Below are 20,166 nucleotides of genomic sequence, written 5' to 3' on the forward strand. Positions count from 1 at the left end.
ACAAATATACGTAACGGAATTATAATTTTGACACGGAATATAAGAAAATTGCAAATGCTTCATTAAAAAAAATTACATAAAAAAAGAAAAAAAATTACATAATAAAAAAGAAAAAATTACATAATAAAATTTTTGACTCGACTCACTCCTCGTCGTCCGTATGAAGTGCAACGAGCCGTATATATAGAGTTTTTTAAAAAAAAAATTAATACCGGACGTCCGACCCGGACGTCCGACCCACACCACAATGGAAAAATCACTTGAAGAAGATCGACACCAGGAGGCGGAGGAAGCCGCGCCGCCCCAAAGACGCTCCCGGACTTACATCCATCGTAACCGGGAGGAAGCCGCCGCAAGGTTAGTCCGCGACTAGTTCAGCGATAACCCGGTGTGGGGAGATACCTACTTCCATCGCCGTTTCTGCATGCGGCGACCGCTATTTCTCCACATCGCAAATACATTGGCGGCCGGGAAGAGTTCTTCCAAGAAAGGTGGTATAATGAAGAGAGGGTGGTAGAAAACAGAAATTAACTCTGAATCTACCTTCTTGCACATGAGATGATGGAATATGCATATACTTCCCCCGTTCATGAAATATTGTCCAAGTTTGACTCGGCACGAATTTAAGAAAGGTGAAGAAAAGTGAGTTGAAAAAGTTAGTGGAATTAGAGTTAGAGCCAAAATGGATTTTCTTCAGAATTTGACCTTGGTTCGAAATTTAATTCACTCAGTGATTTTGCCTTTTTTATACTTCATCCGTCTCGGGGCTACTCGCTCATTTCCTTTTCGGCTCGGAGATTAAGGAATTAGTGTATAGGAAAGTAAAAAATGACGGTTGTAGGTGAAATTTTTTACTAAAAATGGAAAGAGTGCAAATAACTTGGGACGCCCAAAAAGGAAATAAGTGCGAGTAGTGCGGGACGGAGGGAGTAATAGAATGTGAGTGCAAAGAGTTAGTGGAAAGTTGGGTCAATTTACTAAAAATAGTAAAAAGCAAAGTGAACAACATTTCACAAATGAATCAAAATGGCAAAACTGGATAATATTTTACAGACGGGGGAAATATATTTTACCTCTTGCCGATGGGAACACACTTCAAATGGCTACACCTTTATATTAGCATCCAAGTAAAAGAGGGTCAGAGTCAATGAGAAATCTATACCCATTACTTCTGTGAACTATAAAAAAAATTCACCTATTTTTAGTAGCGAATGAATCTCACCTTATTAAAAAGACAAAAAGTGTTCAAAATTAAAATGTCTATACTTTTTAGGGACGGACTAAAAAGAAAAGAGCTAATATTTGAACGGAGGAAGTATCTTTTACCTTTCATCTAGTATTTAATTCGACCAACCACACAAAATATAAATTAGGAATAATTTAAAGCGCCTAGCTTAAGCATGTTATGAAGATTAGTGAATGTGAAAGGTTAATTCAACTAACAAATTCCCTCTTAAGCATGGGTATAGATTTCTCATTGACTCTGACCCTCTTTCACTTGGATGCTAATATAAAGGTATAGCCATTTGAAGTGTGTTCCCATCAGCAAGAGGTAAAATATATTCCCTCCGCCTGTGAAATATTGTCCAGTTTTACCATTTTGATCCATTTGTGAAAAGTTGTTCACTTTGCTTTTTCCTATTTTTAGTAAATGGACACAACTTTCCACTAACTCTTTGCACTCACATTCTATTATAAAACTAATAGGAGTATATAAATGTGGGACCCTAATTTCACTAACTTTTTCAACTCACTTTTCTTCACATTTCTTAAACTCGTGCCGAAGTCAAACTTGGACAATATTTCATGGACGGAGGAAGTATGTGCATATTCCATCATCTCATGTGCAAGAAGGTAGATTCTGAGTTAATTTCTGTTTTCTACCACCCTCTCTTCATTATTTCACCAAATAAAAAATTGAGATTCCGCACTTTTATCTAAATATACTTCGTTTGTGTTGGTTTTTAAATTTGTGACTTTAAATTAGTGAATGTGAAAGGTTAATTCAACTAACAAATTCAGCATTTATAGATCTATATTTGAAGTAATTAGGTTTTCTATTTTCTCTCATTTTTGATTTGGACATGCAAAACAAATCATGATTGATATTTATCTGATTTTGTGAAACCTAACATATCGGTATGGGGCTTAACGTGTTAGTACGTAGGTCAATGATTAAAATTGTCGGTATGTGGCTTATTCATCGTTGCAGCTTACCCACAGTTTCTCTGATGGTATAGGTAGGGCATCTTCTTTGACTTTATATCATTATACGTCAATGAATTCAATATTTAAACTGTCAACAGTGCCCCACATTTTTTTGACTTAAATCATTACTCCCTCCGTCCTCCATTAATACTACAATTTATGGGCGACACGAATTTTAAAAAATGCTATGAAAAGTGAGTGGAAAAAAATTAATGGAATAAATGTCACACTTGTATATATTAGTTTTAAATAAAATGTGAGTGGACTGAGTTAGTGGAAGGTGAGACCCTATCGTTGATGGCATGATAAATAATTTTTATAAAATGTTTTCAGCATGAGTCCACTGAGTAAATCAGCATGCAAGTACTCAGCCATGCATGTGTTTTCCCTATGTGCAGATTGAGCGGTGACAAACGCGGTAGGTGTTGAGCATGAAAGTGAAGAAGATAGCAAATAGAATGTTCCGAATATAATATGTCATCATACATAATACTATTCTTCTCTCGAATGTTTCCGTTGAATATTGTTTCTTTTGAGTTCAAGTATTGTTGAGATACTATTCCTTTTTTAGTTGATTATTGTGGAAATGATACTCTGATTTTATTTGAGCTATTTCCATATATTTTGAGCTATGATTGAGTTGTGTTGTTTTTCCCTTTCTTCCCCGCTTCTGTAATCCTCTCCTAGTCGCGATCAACCGTGTTTTCTATCCTTAGAAAATGCGGACGGGACAATTTATGTTTTCTGTCTATTACTAGTACTATTATTTTTGTTTGAGATGATGGAAGATGCACGTATATTTTACCTCTTGCTAATGGGCCACACTTCAAATATCTTTATGTACTACTCCCTCCGTCCCCGAATAAGAGTCGCTAATTTCCATTTTGGGTCGTCCCTCATTAAGAGTCACTCTTCATTTTTACCATAAATGGTAGTTGGCCCCACATTCTACTAACTCACTCCACTCACATTTTATTATAAAACCAATATAAAAATGTGGGTCCCACATTCCACTAACTTTTTCAACCAACTTTTCTATACATTTCTTAAAACTCGTCCCCGGTCAAAGAACGACTCCTATTAGGGGACGGAGGGAGTAGTATATATTTGCATTCAGGTTCAAAGAGGGTCACAGTCAATGATAAATCCATATCCATTACTTATGAGATCTACGATATATATTTAGATATAATATGCATGATATTACAAAGAATTCTAGTTATTTTAATTTGCACAATAAGATATAACAAGATTGCTGATTTTATAATAGTGTTTGGTGAATAAGTTGTAAGATTGGTTTATAATTTTATAGGTAAGATGTGAAATTTTAAATATGTCCTTGTTATTAATATATATATATATATATATATATATATAGGAAAATGATCAATACAAAACTTGATCTCAATACAAAATCCAGACCAAATCCTGACCATGAGATTTGACAATCCAATGGTCAATAATTAAACAAAAACACGGAGGGTCATTGTAAAGCAGTTTTAGGTCATATTATAAACTTTGGGTTTGAGGTCATGTTAAGATCATTTCATGTCATCCTTACTATAATGACGTAAAAATAAGTTTACAATGACCTAAAAATGACTTTTGTATGCTTGGTTCTGCATTTTTGTATTAAGAATGGTTTTGCATAGATCAAAACCCTATATATATATATATATATATATATATATATATATATATATATATCAAGATTTGGTCTGGATTTTGTATTGAGATCAAGTTTTGTATTGATCATTTTCCTATATATATATATATATATATATATATATATATATATATATATATATATATATATATATATAGGGTCATGATCTATGGCAAACACCTCTTAACCATATAACTAGAGAACAAATCACAGCCACAAGATTAAGAAAATCAAGGGCTAGTATTAATACTTCTAAGTTTAGAATTTAAAGGAGAAATTAGTTATCTCTCTCACAAATTTACTCCACAATAACCAAGCGGGGGTATAATGGTCATTGAAAACCAAAATTAGGTTACGTCAAATTCAATTCGTTCGAAAGAAACAACGTCGCATCTTCTCCTCTTCTTCTCTTCTCCTCTTCCCTCTTCTCCAAAATCAATTAGTATCACACGGATCCAATGGATTCTGTAATATGTTTGGATCATCTATCCTCTGTTTATTATCATTTCGGATTCGGATTTTTTGCGTTTGAAATTTCAAAGAAATATCCGAGATTTTCACGCTCTTTTTGCTGATTTCCTTCGGCTTCAAAACCTTCTCTTCTCTCTGGTTTCCAATTGATATTTCTAGTGTTGATAGATCAAAAAAGGTCATTGATGCGAAATTGAAGCGAAAATCAGATGGAAAGCATGACTCTGTATCGGAGAGAGGCGAAATTGCGATTCGGAGGTGTCGGCATTGAGGAAATTGGTGAAGATGGAGCGGCGGAGAGCGGATGCGCGGAGGTGGAGAGAGAGAGAGGGCGACCTTTGCCACGGCGGCTGAGGAAGAGATGGCGATGATTCGGCGGCTGCAGCGCGAGAAGAACTCGATCGAGATAGCAGCCCCGGCACCGGCCTCTACTCACTCGGCCGCTTCCCCCCTCGCGGCCTCTGTCTCCCTGCTCGTCTTAGCCGCCGCGTCGCTCGCTCTCTTCTAAGAGCAAGGCCGGATTAAGGGAACTTTTTGTGAGAAGGATGGTGTTAGTTCTTTAGATTTCGGTATATAGGTTTATTTATTTCATCCCTACCGAATTTCTTACTACTAGTATTCATGACATTGAGATTGAATTCTTGTTCCATTTTGCATTATGCTATGATGATTTATTCATCCATTTGCTTATTGAATCTGTTGATTTATTCATGTTATACTTTTTCTTTAATCATCACATTATTTTAATAATTGCTGCGTGGTTGACTGGTTTGTCTTCGCAAAATATGATGAGCCCGTGAATTTGTCGTGGCAGTGGAATCATCCAAAATGATGAAAGTTGAGAACATTATTGATGATGAAATTAAATACTTCTATTTGATGTGTCAACAAAAAATGAGAATATATCGATTTCAGTTAACAAATTTGTATTTAATAAGAAGCATTTGTTTTGACACAAAAACTAGATTAATTAGTAGAATATCACCGACCAGAAAAAATGGCAATAAGTGATTATGAATGTGTTTTGTGAACAAGAGTGAAGTAAAATCATAATAAGAGTGATGTGTTTTGTGAACAAGAGTGAAGTAAAATCATGCTAAGAGTGATGCGTTTTGTGAACAAGAGTGAAGTAAAATCATAATAAGAGTGATGTGTTTTGTGAACAAGAGTGAAGTAAAATCATAATAAGAGTGATGTGTTTTGTGAACAAGAGTGAAGTAAAATCATAATAAGAGTGATGTGTTTTGTGAACAAGAGTGAAGTAAAATCATAATAAGAGTGATGTGTTTTGTGAACAAGAGTGAAGTAAAATCATAATAAGAGTGATGTGTTTTGTGAACAAGAGTGAAGTAAAATCATAATAAGAGTGATGTGTTTGGTGAACAAGAGTGAAGTAAAATCATGCTAATAGTGATGTGTTTTGTGAACAAGAGTGAAGTAAAATCATGCTAAGAGTGATGTGTTTTGTGAACAAGAGTGAAGTAAAATCATGCTAAGAGTGATGTGTTTTGTAAACAAGAGTGAAGTAAAATCACGCTAAGAGTGGTGTGTTTTGTAAACAAGAGTAAAGTAAAATCACGATAAGAGTGATGTGTTTGGTAAACAACAGTGAAGTAAAATCATGCTAAGAGTGATGTGTTTTGTAAACAAGAGTGAAGTAAAATCATGCTAAGAGTGATGTGTTTTACAAACAAGAGTGAAGTAAAATCATGCTAAGAGTGATGTGTTTTGTAAACAAGAGTAAAGTAAAATCATGCTAAGAGTGATGTGTTTTATAAACAAGAGTGAAGTAAAATCATGCTAAGAGTGATGTATATTGGGTAGAGGCCCATAACAAAACGAGCCTCCAGGACTGAAAACCCGACCCGTTAACAATTGTTACCAACTCCACGTGATATTCAAAAGCAAACCAGAAATGAGAAACACACCCACCTCCTTAATTGTGATTCATTGATTCTTATACGAATGAGAAACAATCGTTAAACCTCATATTTAAACAAATAGATACACAAGTCATCACAGTCTTACGTGATAGGATGTCGAAAATGAATGTAATTTGGTTTTAATGGAGTATTACATGAATGAAATAACAGATTGGAAAACAACATTGCAGAATGGAAACATTGAAATTAATCTTCAGGAATCGACAAACAATTCCAACTTAGCTTGATTTTCCTGATCAATTACATCAAGATAGACCGGATCGACGAAAACGCGGCTGTCGACGTGGACCTTGAATCCGTGGTTCCACCAGAGCACCTTGGCGGTGCCACTGATGTCGACAGTGGAGTCTACCATCTCCCGCCGCCCCACGTCCGCCACGAACTTCTTCGCGTGCTGCACCAGCTGGAGCCCTCTCAGCCGGGCAGGCAGCCGCAGCAGCTGGCAAGACCGCGGCGGCTGCGACCCGGCCTCCACGGGGGAGATGCTCGAGAGGGAGATTGCCATTTTAGACGTGAGGGAGAGAACAAACCGAGTAATTTGATCCCATATTTAAATTTCATAATGTAATTTACGAAAATACCCTTTGCCTATTTTATATTATTAAAATAAATAATATTTGTTCCATTAAGATGTGTGGCTGAGATTTGTTCTCTAGTTATACACTTAAGATTAGTTATATCTTGATCACTATCATATATATATATATATATATATATATATATATATATATATATATATATATATATAGGGTCCTGTTAGGTTGAGATTTTTTAGCTTAATTGAGAAATGAGATGCAATCTCAGCCACTAATCCACAAGATTAACGACATGTCAACAGCTATCACATTATGTCAACACGGGGGTATAAGTGTCATTTCGTGTTTTAATGTGTCGGATTGTTGACATGGCTTGTATGTCTAGTTGACATGACTTATAATTGTTGTTGACATGGTTTCTATGTGCAGTTGACATGGTTGTACGTGTAGTTGACATGACTTGTAACACAGTTGACATGGCTTGTACGTGTAGTTGACACGATATGTACCGTAGTTGACATGACATGTCAATATTTTATACAATCTCATCTACCAAATTGGTATTTTATGGATATGTCTTACGAAGCTCAAGGTATGTTCTCATGCTAATTCCACAAATGTCAGCAAAAAACATCCCATAATGTATTCATAAATTTCAGAGAAATGTCACTAGCAACGCAAATGTCAATATGTCAACAGACCTCCAAAGGCACCTACAAAATGTCATCCTAAATTTTCATCTTCAATTCACAATGTCAACAAACCAGCATCTCCTACATTTCAACATGTCAACAGCAAATGTCTACAACTGAAGTTTCAGTATAATGTCAACAGCAAATTTGTTCACCCAAAAACCAACAGCCAATGCCGCAGATTTTCAACAAATAAACAACATCCGAGAAACGCCGCAGAGACAGATTTTCATGGGATTTAGGGATTTAACATTGAAAGATGTGGAAGACTTGTTCTGTTGTTCACAATAGAAGGCCACAAATTCGACGTACTCGCCGCCGCCGCGCAGCGCGCAATCCAAATTAGCGCCGCCGAGGAGTATAAGGCAAAATTCGCCGCATCAGGAACATGATCGGCCGCTGCAGCCGCAGCTGCCGGAGGAATTCAGGAGGGCGATCGAGGAGATGGCGCGCGGGAAGGAGCTGACGGCGCCGGCGACGCTGGTGATTCAGAAGGAGCTGTTCCGCACCGACGTGAGCAAAAACCACAACCGCCTCTCGATCCCGGCGAGCCAGATCAGCGACGGCTTCCTGACGGAGAAGGAGCGGCGCCGCCTCAGGGCGAGGAGGAAGGGCCGCGTGGACGTGAGGGTCGTGGATCTGCGTCGGTGATTTGGGAAGGAGAGGGAGAACACAAGCTGAACAACCCATTTTAAACATGAAATTACCATTCCGCCCTTTTATAATTAATTAATCTAAAAATATTTTTCATGTGGCAAATTCTGGATCACTCATTAATAAAAATGAGTGGCTAATATTGCATCTCATTTCTCAATTAGCCTAAAAAATCTCAATTGATCATGGACCTATATATATATATATATATATATAAAAATTATAAAGTTTAAATTGGCTTAGAACAGAGAACTTTAAAAAAAATTGGCTCACTAGTTGAGATAGAAGAGTGATTAGGGTAGACGAAGTGGAGAGACGAGAGAGAAGGATAACAATGGGAGAGAGAAATTATACCTTAGCTAACTGGCTATAGCACAGGGAATAAGATGAAATTGTCACTTATGATGAAATTTAATAAATCAATCTTAAATTTGTAAAATTAAATAAACCAATGGTAGTGAAATGAATTATAAAGTATAATGATAATGATAACGATATGTAAAGGTAAAACTATAGCCATAGTTTTAATTACTTAAGATATTAAATAAAATTACACTGATGAAAATTGAATCTTAGAACAAGATATAGTATAGCCTGGAGTATTTTTTAATAATAAGGATATTGACATGGCGACAATATGTTGAAAAATCATTTCAATTTTTTGAACTGTAAACCAAACCAAATTTCCAAACCATATAAACCAAAAAATATGTTTCATCCGATTTAGTTTCCACTAAATTACAGTTTAGATCCAATTGTAAACATTCCAAATTCTCAGTGTAATTATTCGTTTATAATATGCCCCTGAGATTGTAACTTTTGTTATTTTGTGCGTATTTATAAATAAGTTATTTTATACTGGAGTATGTTCTATGAAAGTGTGTAACATTCTAAAATTCTTATTTTAAAAATGATTTATACTGGAGTAATGATACGGACCCTGTTCCGGAGCCGCAACAGCCGGCTAGCGAGGGACCGGCACCGGCGATAGAACCAGCTCGAGAAGCACCAACGACGGGGGAGAAGGACATGCACACGTCGATCGCGACGACCAAAGCAAGGAGGAACCGACGTCCGCCCGTCTTGTTCGGTGATTACTGTTAGGGTTTTGTATACTAGAAATCACCTTTCGAGTGATTGGATACTGTAAAACTCTAATGGTTATTTTCCAATAAATGCAACAGATTATTTTTGTCATAATGTTGTTATGTTTTACATTTAATGGTTGTTTATTGCATATTTAAATGTATAAGCAAACGTAACAAAGTCTAAGTCTTTGTTTTAGTAGACCGGTTGTGGGCGTCGTCCAATTTAAGGTAACACGGTCACTCTAAACAAAGAAAAATAAGAATTTCACAACCTAGATAGGCCTAGACTACCTATCGCGAAAGGTTGCAATGTCAGTCCGATTATTTCTAAACCTTATTGAAATAAGATGACGTTGGTGTGGTATAGCACTGAATGGATCTAACAGCAAGACGAGTCTTTATGCTATCTACTGAAAGACGAGGTCTTGAGAATTAATTTCTTAATCAATGTACGTTAGCATTGAGCATACGATATTGAGTATCCACTACTTTGACTTACCAAAGGTGCGGGTTTTTCGTAACCCAACGATCCAGGTATATTGGGTAGTGGTGATCATTATCTAGAGGTGCTAGGATTGCTATTATGTTGAAACGTGCGCGAGGAGAGTCTCGTTTGATAACATCCACAAGAGGAGATCGAAACGAGGTTTTATTATTCGGAACCTAGCTAGTTGGAGTTTGATTACTCTATGAATAATAAATAAGAGTTTCTTGCTAAGTCCACTCTTGGAATTCGAAATATGTTAATTAATTAAGTCTATAGCAGACATTAATTAATTAATGGATTTTTCCATCTTAAGCGCGGGAAATAAATCAAATACAATTAAAGGAAACCCGGAATACTTGTAATTTCGGATTTGAAAGGCAGTACAATATTACTTCTGTAGTGGCTGCTCGTAATATTCCAATATAAGCTTATATTAAATTGTGGGTTCAATTTAATTAGTAAAAAGCTAATTGGGTGAGGCATGTTCTAGATTCTTCCTTAGATCCCTGACTGGGCCCAATATGTGACTTATATAAATAGGAGAATAAAGGAGACAGAAAACACAACAATTTATTCATAAAATTTTCGTCCCCCTCCTTTAAGAGAATTTTCGAAAATTGTGCTCTCCTCCGTGAGCTGAGTTCTGTCTTCCATTATTCGAGTCCTAGTACGTTGGTGAGGTTTGCCCACACAAATATCAGCGTATAGTCCGGGACACCAGTCAGAAGATCCGAGGTCTTGTATTGAAGATCTTCACGTGGAGACGGAGCAAGCCATCATCGATTCTTGATTGAATCAACGAGGTAAATTGGCTAATTCCGTAGTAAGTATGTTTTAGGAATTTAATGTGCTAAAGCATGTTTTAATTCAAGTTATGAGCATGATACATGTGATAATTACACGAATAGATTTTGTCTAAATAATCTGCTAAATAGATCAAATTCATGTGATCCGTTTTGATACGCACGCTTCCGCTGCCAGACTCTTCAATTACGTCCCGAAGTAGTTAGGAGTATTATTTTCCTTTTTTAGTTATTCTTTATTTTTGGACATTATTTATTTTGTCGATTTAATTACATTAAAGAGTCGAGCGTAATTATAAGCTCCGTTTCAGGTTTTTTTTGTTGGTTCTTTCCCGAGATGAATTAGGATTAGGAGTCGAACCAACCCTAGGGTCCTTAGTCTATAAATAGGGCTATGTTCGTACACTTTGGGATATATGAGAATTACGTTATTTGCCCACAAAATGCAATCGTGTTGTTAACCCTAGCTTGCCGCTGCCCGACGGAGGAACCCCCCGCGCACAACCGCTGCTAGAAGTCGCCGCCGATCATGTTGCAGGACGCCGGAGAGATCCTGATCGCCGAGCAAAACCGCCGCCGATCACCGTTGAGGAATTGAGTCCTTAACATCTGGTGCTTTCATCTAGTACTCATGAAACGTTTTGACAACAACAACTACAACCACAATAACGGTAAAGCCGTTTGGGGCTCCGGCCGCCCCAATTCCTACCCAGCGTTTAGGTTTGGGTGTCGTCCTCCGAGGGCGAGCCACCGCGAGGGTGGGGGTTTTCGGGGACACCATGGGGACGACGGCGAGGGAGAGCCTCACTATCCGGAGGAGGCACGGCTTGAGGAAACCGGCCCCGCGACCCTCGATCATGTGTTGGAAAGATTGGAGAGATTGGAGAGATTGGTAAAATCCGCGCCAGAAAGAGATGATACAGACCGACGTTTCGAGAATCTTGACCCTTCTTGGTCACGTGAAAAGGAACAACCTTCGGGTTTTGGCGCCGGAGATGACTGGGAGTCTGACGATGCGCGTCGCATGAGATCGGGAGATAGGGCTGGTCGCGGGAGAAACCCTAATTGGGGTTTCCGCGAGGGCTCGCAGGACACCAGGCCGAGACGAGATAACTTCGGTCATAACGGGCCCGAATGGATGACACAAGGCAACCGCTATCCAAGGCAGCCTTATGGGGGGTTCGACCAAGCTTATACTCGACCGACGACGTGTTGGGACCCCCCCCAAAGATATCAGGGTAATGCGCAAGGTTTCGAGAGACAGCAAGGGGTGAGAATGGATCCACCGCGATTCAACGGGTCAGACGCGACTAATTGGATCTCTAGAGTCCAATATTACTTCAATCACCTTATGATGCCCGAGGCTTAGCGATTGCATTATGCGGTGATGTTATTTGACCAACCGGCGGCAGAATGGGTTTTTAATTATTGTGCTAACAATGAGTTCGTTACGTGGAACGAATTTCTGGAAGATGTTCGCCATCGCTTCGATAGGAGGAGTTTTCAAAATTGTTTTGGGCTGTTGGCGAAACTCACACAAACGGGACCACTGTTGGAGTACCACAATACGTTCGAAAAGTACTTGAATCGGGTCCATGGGGTCCCGGAATCGGAGTTGTTCACTTTGTTTGTAGCGGGCCTCAAACCGGACATTCAGGAGCGCGTGAGGTTACACAGACCCGAGTCTTTGTCTGCCGCGATGGCCTTGATTTTGGAGTGGACGGAAGATACGACTGAGAGCGGACCGCAGCCTGCCTTTTCAGTCGCACAACGTCGGCCTTGGCAGAACCGTGAGGGCCGAGGGCAGCCAAGTACCTCAGCGGCACCGACATCGGCAACAGGCACAGCCGTCGCGGGCCAGACCTCGGGTTCAGTGAGTCGCGGTGGGGAAAGGCCGCGGCCCGGCGCGAATCGGGTATCCAAAGCTGAAAAGACGGAGCGCGCTCATCTGGGTCTGTGTTACTATTGCCCCGAGAAGTGGAGTGTCGGGCACGTGTGCAAACAGAGACTGCTATGCTACGCGGAGGAAGAAGAGGGGGACGATGATGAGTCGGATGGATTTCCGGCTGATGAGACTGTGCCGACGGACGTATCGCATATCCACGCAATGGATGGGGGTCGTCGATCTCGGCCGATGAAGGTCGTGGGGGTTATACACGATCGTGAGGTGTGTGTCCTAATTGACACAGGGAGCGACCGGGATTTTCTCCACCCGAAGGTTGTAGAATCATTACACTTATCGCTCTCACCCATTCGTCCATTCAAGGTGATTGTGGGCAACGGGGCAGCCCTTCTTTGCACACACGTTTCCAGACAGACAAAATTGGAGGTGCAGGGCTCAGTTTTCATGGTGGATCTCCATATTCTGCCTATTCACGGTCCAGATGTGATTCTGGGAATGGACTGGCTGGAGTCGTTGGGAAAGGTGACGGCTGGTTTCGCAGGAAAACATTGGAATTTGTGCACGGGGAGAGTCGTATTACTTTGACGGGGGTTACGCCACCTGCCCGTAACATAGATGGAGCCTCACTAGCGGCTTTGATGTCCCCTTCGGGAGGAGTGGAAGTATTTGAGATCATGCTCTTGGAACCGGAAACGGCTACCACCACCTCCGAGGCCCGAGAGGACTTTCCGGTGGATCTTACACCAGCTATAACAGCGGTTTTGGAGACTTACAGACCGGTTTTCAGCATGTCGTCCGGGATGCCCCCATCGCACCCTTATGATCATCGCATACATCTGTTACCGAGCTCGAAACCGATCAACGTCAGGTCGTACCGCTATCCCTATTTCCAAAAAAACGAGATAGAATGGCAGGTCAAGGACATGCTGGACCAGGTGATTATTCAGAGAAGCAACGGTCCATTCTCTTCACCAGTGCTACTGATTCGTAAGAAAGACGGATCTTTTCGCTTCTGCATTGATTATCGTGCGCTGAATACCGCCATTGTACCGGACCATTTTCCAATACCCACGGTGGATGAGCTTTTTGATGAATTGGGTAAGGCCCGGGTGTTTACGAAGCTCGATTTACGGTCGGGCTACCATCAGATCAGGATGCATGATGAGGATGTATTTAAAACGGCCTTTCGGACACATGACGACCATTTCGAATTCCTGGTGATGCCTTTTGGGTTGACGAATGCCCCGTCGACTTTCCAGGCAGCAATGAACGCAATTTTTCAGCCTATGCTACAGAGGTTCGTCATTGTTTTCTTCGATGACATACTGGTTTACAGCCCGACTCTGGAGGATCATGGGGAGCACTTGTCCGCTATATTGAGGGATTTACAAGAGAACAGTTTCTTCGTCAAGTTATCCAAATGCTCTTTCTGCAGTGCTACCGTGGAATATTTAGGGCACTTGATTAGCAATGGCTCCCTGATGGCCGACCCCAACAAAATTAGCGCGATGACGGCTTGGCCGAAGCCGAAGAATGTTAGGCAATTCCACGGGTTTTTGGGCCTAACGGGATATTACCATCGTTTCATAGCGGGGTACGCGCTGATTGCGTCACCCTTGATGGATCTGTTGAAAAAGGACGCGTTCGTATGGACCCCGGAGGCGGATTCTAGTTTCTTGGATCTTAAAGGAGCCATGACGACAGCCCCGGTGCTTCGTCTACCAGATTTTGAGAGGACTTTCTGCGTCGAGACGGACGCTTCTGACACGGGCATTGGCGCGGTGTTACTCCAGGATAATCACCCGATTGCTTTCTTTAGCAAGAAACTTGGCCCTCGCCGCCGGGTCGCGTCCACTTATCACAAAGAATTATACGCGATTGTCGAGGCGGTGTAGAAATGGCGTCAATACCTTCTTGGGAGAGAATTCATCATTAGGAGTGATCAGAAGAGCTTGAAGGAATTGCTCCAGCAGATAGTGCAGACGCCGGAGCAGCAGCTGTATGCACGAAAACTCATGGGGTATAAGTTCGTTATCGAGTATAAGAAGGGGATCACGAACCGAGCAGCTGACGCGCTGTCAAGGCGTGAGGCAGACGAGCCGTCCGACGTGCATGAGGTAGGGCAACCGGAGATCGAAGAAGGCCCCGATGCAGAGCGTAGCGGCGAAATTCTGGCAGCCGCGGCACATCCTATCCCGCAGCTGCTGGATTTACATCGACGGGAAACCGCGTCATCCCCGGAGATGCGGGAAATCACAGCCGCTGTAAAGGAGGGACGGGCACCACCTCATTTGGCCTTAGTGGACGGGCAGGTGTACTACAACCGGCGCTTATTTGTGAGCTCCCGGTCGTCGGCGAGGACGCCAATATTAACGGAATATCATAGTTCGCAATCGGCTGGTCACCCCGGGTTCGAGCGTACGTTGCGTCGAGTGGCTGCCGATTTTTATTGGCCAAACATGAAGAAAGAGGTTAAGAAGTTTGTGGAAGCGTGCATCGTGTGCCAGACGACGAAGTACTCTACCCAAAAGCCGGCCCGGTTGCTACAGCCACTTCCAATTCCATCCCAAGTTTGGGAAGACGTGTCCATGGACTTTATTACGGGCTTGCCTCACTCTCGGGGCTACACGGTAATCATGGTGGTCGTAGACCCCCCGCGCACAACCGCTGCTAGAAGTCGCCGCCAATCCTGTTGCAGGACGCCGGAGAGATCCTGGTAGCCGAGCAAAACCGCTGCCGATCACCGTTGAGGAATTGAGTCCTTAACAAGTAATACTTATCAATCTCTATATGCACACACCAACAAAAAAGTCATGAAATAACGGATGTGGGCCTTGAGTAGGAGTAGGAGTAGGAGTAGGAGTAGGAGTAGGTGGATCTGAAAAAGATTTGAGACTTATTCCTTTATTACACAATTTTTTTAGGAATAGTGCACTTAAAAGAATTTACAAAATGAAAAAAAATGTATTAATCAGATTTAATATATAGGAATATAATGGGGATCCACAGACAACAAATTAAATGTGGGCGGAATTCTCAAGTAACGAAAAACAAAAGACATGGAGTATATACAACTAGTATTTATAATAATACTATAATTTTCAACACCACCAGCTCGCAATAATTTACCCAACAACTAGTACAAATTTTGTTGTGTTCAAATCGATTTCAGTTAGTTGTCGTTTGTAAGTAGCATCGGCCTATCTATCAGACCACCTCAAAATTTCAAGCGGCCATGGCATTGCATTGTTGAGTACAAATTAGTAGAATGAGATGAAACTGCTAATTTTAGTTCATCCTAATTATTTTAGCATACTCAGTTGGTAAGAAGTCAAACTTGAAATCTTCCTTTTATGTTCAATTTTCCACTCACTTATACTATGAAAAAACTTAACAAGTTGAGGATTTTCACTGAAAGGCTGGAGTTTGGAGTGCAGACTGTGAGTTGGTGAGGTTTAAAGAAGATGGAATAAAAAATAACCCCTATTTATTCAATAGTTATTTTATTCAAAATGAGATACAAGTGTGCCAGAGAGCTGAACAACTGGACAAAATGAAACATTTATTTACTATTTGGTTAAAAATTGATAAAAAAAATCAGACAAACTAACAGCGCCTTGTCACCATGTCTGTTGAGATTAATATAAGAAGATTTCATGTAACAAAAATACAAATAAATTTATTTTAAGATCCACCTCGAGTTGAATGATATAAATATATGGTGTTGCCTATTTTGGCCATAAATTATAGTCAATGTCACAAGAACTCATAAACTTATGCCAAGTTGGATCAGTACAAATGCTACAAACAAACAAACAAATGATGCCCTTTTAGTGGCATTTACTCTCCCTTCATTGTCAAGAGCTGTTTTTGATAGGACTAAGTTAGTATTTCCACCCCAACACCCTATTTTCTGCTCAAACATATGCATGATTGCATTGTTTTTAGGGAATTGGTGAAGGATATTAGTATTTATTAGGTGTTTTGACATGGTTGGGAAAAAGTTCATGAAAATGGGGAAGATGCTGAGAAATTTGAGTGAGTTGTTAACTTTTCCTGCACTCTATGTATTTGAGGAATGTTTCCACTCCTCCTCTTATCATTTTCTCTCTGTTTTTGTATGATTCTTTACAATTCAGACATACTACTGTAGAGAATCAAATCAATTATGGCAAGAAGATCATCAAGAATTCATGAAGTAGGAGAGAAAAGTGGACTGAGATGTATGGGAGGGTTGTTCAGCATCCTCGAATCATGTCAAGGCCGTCCCGGCCATATGGTCATCTCCAACGGGAGGCCAGCAAGTAGAAACATCATCGGTATATCTTATATTATCGGTATCATGTTGAGTTTTGTGCATTCTGTTTTAGCAATACATGAACTGTAATTGTTGATGGTAGGTTTATGAGTCAAATTGTTAGCTGATGCTATTTATGAATAGAGAGATAAAATGGCAATGGCAGTGGCAGTTAGATGATTGTGGGGAATTTATGCCATAAATGCCTCTCCTGAATGGTACTTGTTGAATGCAACTAGCTATTAACCATTTGTGGGAAAATCTTAAAACATCATGCCTCCTTGTACTGTCAATGATTTGTTACATACTTTGAATACACTTTTCAACAGATTATCCAAGAGCACTTGACACGATTGCTAGCTTTGACGAAGAATGTCGAAAGATTCATGTAAGCATTCAGTTTAGAGTCTTTTTTTCTTGCAAACTAGAGCTATGTTTCAATTACACAAGTTATTCAGATTGAGAGATTTTTTTTGTATCCAAAATGACTGAATATGTTGCTTTAGTCCTCCCCTCTCTCTGTCCCTTTTCGAGTGATGTATTTACTTAAATTCTTCCGAATTGTTTTCTTGAAGCTTTCTCGGCTTGAAGAGAGATCTTCATTAGTATTTCAAGAAAGGATACTGAGCTAGTTTAGCATTGTTTCTGCTTCAGAATGGGGCAGGTCAGAGAAGTGACAGCGTTCGTGTTGATTGTAGAGGCAGAAGCACGAGGAGCTGCATTGGAGACAAGATGCCCGTTGAGCAGCACAGAAACAAACGAGACATGGCCAGGAGACAGCAATATGGTAAAACAGATTGTGAACTTGTAGACCATCGGCTGACAAAAACTAGGTCGAACAATGCAGCTAATCTTCTTCATGTTGTTTGAACAATGCAGCTAGGTCGATGAACGAGCTTCCTTCGACTTCAACTGAAAGAGATTCAACTGTAGGGGCGGTGTGTGCTGAGAATCACCCGAAAGAGATTCAACTTTCAGAATATCTACAAAGAAATAGCTTACTTGAAAAGTATGACAAGGTTGATAACATTTGCATTCAGCAAGTGCAGATGAGGGCCAAGGCTTTCGTTGATCAAATGTACATCGACAGAAGGATCGTTCTTGGAGAGGGAAGGAACTCCGAGTCCAAATCTTTCTTCAATGCACTGGAAGTGCTTAGCTCTAAAAGGGACCTATATATGGAGTTCCTCCCAGATCCCAACTCGATGATAGCGAGGCGCTCGAAGAATATGACTGAGAAAGATAAAATAGAGTCAGAACTAAGTGAGGACAGCATTTCTGCTAAGTCTAGAAGCACGTTGGTGATGGACGAGGCTGCCATCATGAACAATAATATATTGCAGAGGATAAATTATGAGCTCATGTGCTCCTCGAAAGCAAATTTCACAGCCCAGCCTTCAGATAAAATAGTAATACTGAGGCCAGCTCCCCGAAATGGGAAGCATTTGGGGAACAGGACCTGCAGCTGCTCGTCGTTGCAGCATCCTTACAAATCGAATATAAGAGTATCCGAGGAGAAAACAGCATCCTTCTCCTTCAGAGAGATCAAGAAAAAACTAAAACTTTCATTTGGAGTCACCAAAAAGGAAACCAGAAATTGCTGCAGTTCTTCTACTATTGCTGAGAAGGAAAGGAAGGTGTTGAAGAATAAAGTGCTCAAATCCAGTAGGGGATCCGACATAGCTTGTGTGGCTGATACCACGCGCAGAAAATTATACGTCTCGAGTGATAGATCTTCTAACAAACTGGAATCAGGCGTGATTTTGGAGGCAAAGAGGCACCTGTCCACAAGATTGAATAATCTGAACTCTGTCGAGGGAGTGACAAGTAGAAAATCCCCGATAACCCTGGAGCGGATCCTCTCTTCACCCGTACACGACTCGTGGCCCTTCAGCCCAAGAAGGGACAGCCTGTATTGCCCTGGCTCTGCAGAGATGAGATTTAGTCCTTACAACACCTCACCCAGAGTAATTGAAAGCAGTTGTCATGTACAAAATGAACTAAGGCCGAACAAAGTTGACGCAACAGCATATTCTGTGACTCAAAGAACTGAGGCAGCGTCCATAGATAATAATATTCCCACTTCAGACAAAATGCAAGCTGATGGTAGGAAATTTTCCTATTTCTTCCATGATCATATGCTTTATCTATCTGTGTTTTTGCTAATTCTTTATCACACTTTTATAGGGGAATCAACCAAACCTTCGGAGACGACAGACACTGTCAAAGCACAGAAATACGATGGTATTGTATTGCGTTTGGTAAGTGCCCGATCCCTCTCCTCTTTGCCCTTTCTTGCCATGAGGTGTCACAATGTAACATAAACTTTTTATTTACCATCTAAAATGTTGTAACTTTGCAGGCTTCACTAGCAGAAAATGAGGCAGTTACTTCTACATTGGATGATTTCCCATCCACTTCTTCATACGGCCACCATATAGATTCGGCTGAAAACATCAAATTTCAAGAAGAGCATCAAAGCCCAGTTTCCGTTCTTGAGCCTTTCTTCGTAAAAGACGCCAACAGTCCACCATCAATCTCACTTCAAACAGGTAAACTCACCATTGCGAAAACTCAAGACCCCTTCCTCACCTTCTGTACTCGCAGCTGCATCTACTAACTAAAACTCAAATCAATTCTCAGGCAGAAAGCCACTGCAGCCACATCGCCTTGTCTTTGAAGAGTGCTCATTCGAGTCATCCCCTCAGCACACACCGGCTAGTGCACATCCCTGCATGGAAGAACAACTCTGCCAATACGTGCAGTTGGTGATGGATGCCTCCTCCTTAGATTGGGAACACCTATCAGAGATCAGACCCCAACCCGAACTGCAGCTGATTCACGAATCCTTATTCGATGAAGTTGAGCTTCCACCCCTCGGCTGTTACTATGACCCTAAGCTTCTCTTTGATAGGATAAACCAATTGCTACTGGAGATGTACGAATGCCACCACTGCTCACCACTTCCTGTCCCGTTAAAGGCCAGGTCGGGGCCACTGGCTGAAGCAGTGCTTGATGAGATATTGGCAGAAGCTGTGTATTTCATACTACCCACGAGTGAGAGAAGAAGCTTGGATGAGATTGTCTCAGAAGGCGCGAAATGTGGACCGTGGCTTGATGATGTTCGACTCGATACAGAACGCATTGTGGCTGAGATTTCAGAAGCCATCTTGGAGGAAGCATTACTTGAGTTTCATGCATCAGAAGTTTGATCTCCTCATGTTGTAAAATTATTTTCACTTTTCTTGAGTTGAGGGTTGAATGTGAATCATCATGTTTGTAGAATTGCTGTGAATATACTACTGATACGAATATACAGACTGATATATGCGGGCTCCATTTTATAAAAAAAAATATTTGGGGATTCTATTCTTTTTAAAATATGTGAGCAATATGAGAATGAAACATTGATCAAAAA

General features: G+C 40.7%; 2 protein-coding genes across 5 annotated transcripts; both read left to right on the plus strand.

Annotated features, from left to right (window-relative positions):
- Positions 1–7,622: 7,622 nt before the first annotated feature.
- LOC121779129 (B3 domain-containing protein At2g24670-like) lies at positions 7,623–8,167 on the plus strand. The gene is made up of 2 exons (XM_042176465.1): positions 7,623–7,643; positions 7,808–8,167. The coding sequence occupies exons 1-2, from the start codon at positions 7,623–7,625 to the stop codon at positions 8,165–8,167; spliced, it is 381 nt and encodes a 126-aa protein (XP_042032399.1).
- An 8,169-nt stretch (positions 8,168–16,336) lies between these two features.
- Positions 16,337–20,117, plus strand: LOC121778327. Of its 4 annotated transcripts, none has more exons than XM_042175653.1 (8): positions 16,337–16,489; positions 16,591–16,770; positions 17,078–17,136; positions 17,403–17,535; positions 17,628–18,854; positions 18,936–19,009; positions 19,111–19,300; positions 19,392–20,117. In XM_042175653.1, the coding sequence occupies exons 2-8, from the start codon at positions 16,620–16,622 to the stop codon at positions 19,958–19,960; spliced, it is 2,403 nt and encodes an 800-aa protein (XP_042031587.1). In that variant the 5' UTR covers positions 16,337–16,489; positions 16,591–16,619; the 3' UTR covers positions 19,961–20,117. The 4 variants fall into 4 exon arrangements, with proteins under 4 accessions (XP_042031587.1, XP_042031588.1, XP_042031590.1 ...); XM_042175654.1 differs by having other exon boundaries at positions 16,605–16,770; XM_042175655.1 differs by lacking the exon at positions 16,337–16,489 and adding an exon at positions 16,852–16,966 and having other exon boundaries at positions 16,668–16,770.
- Positions 20,118–20,166: the final 49 nt, after the last annotated feature.

This window comes from Salvia splendens, chromosome 19 (assembly GCF_004379255.2).
Source record: "Salvia splendens isolate huo1 chromosome 19, SspV2, whole genome shotgun sequence".
Lineage (NCBI taxonomy): Eukaryota > Viridiplantae > Streptophyta > Magnoliopsida > Lamiales > Lamiaceae > Salvia > Salvia splendens.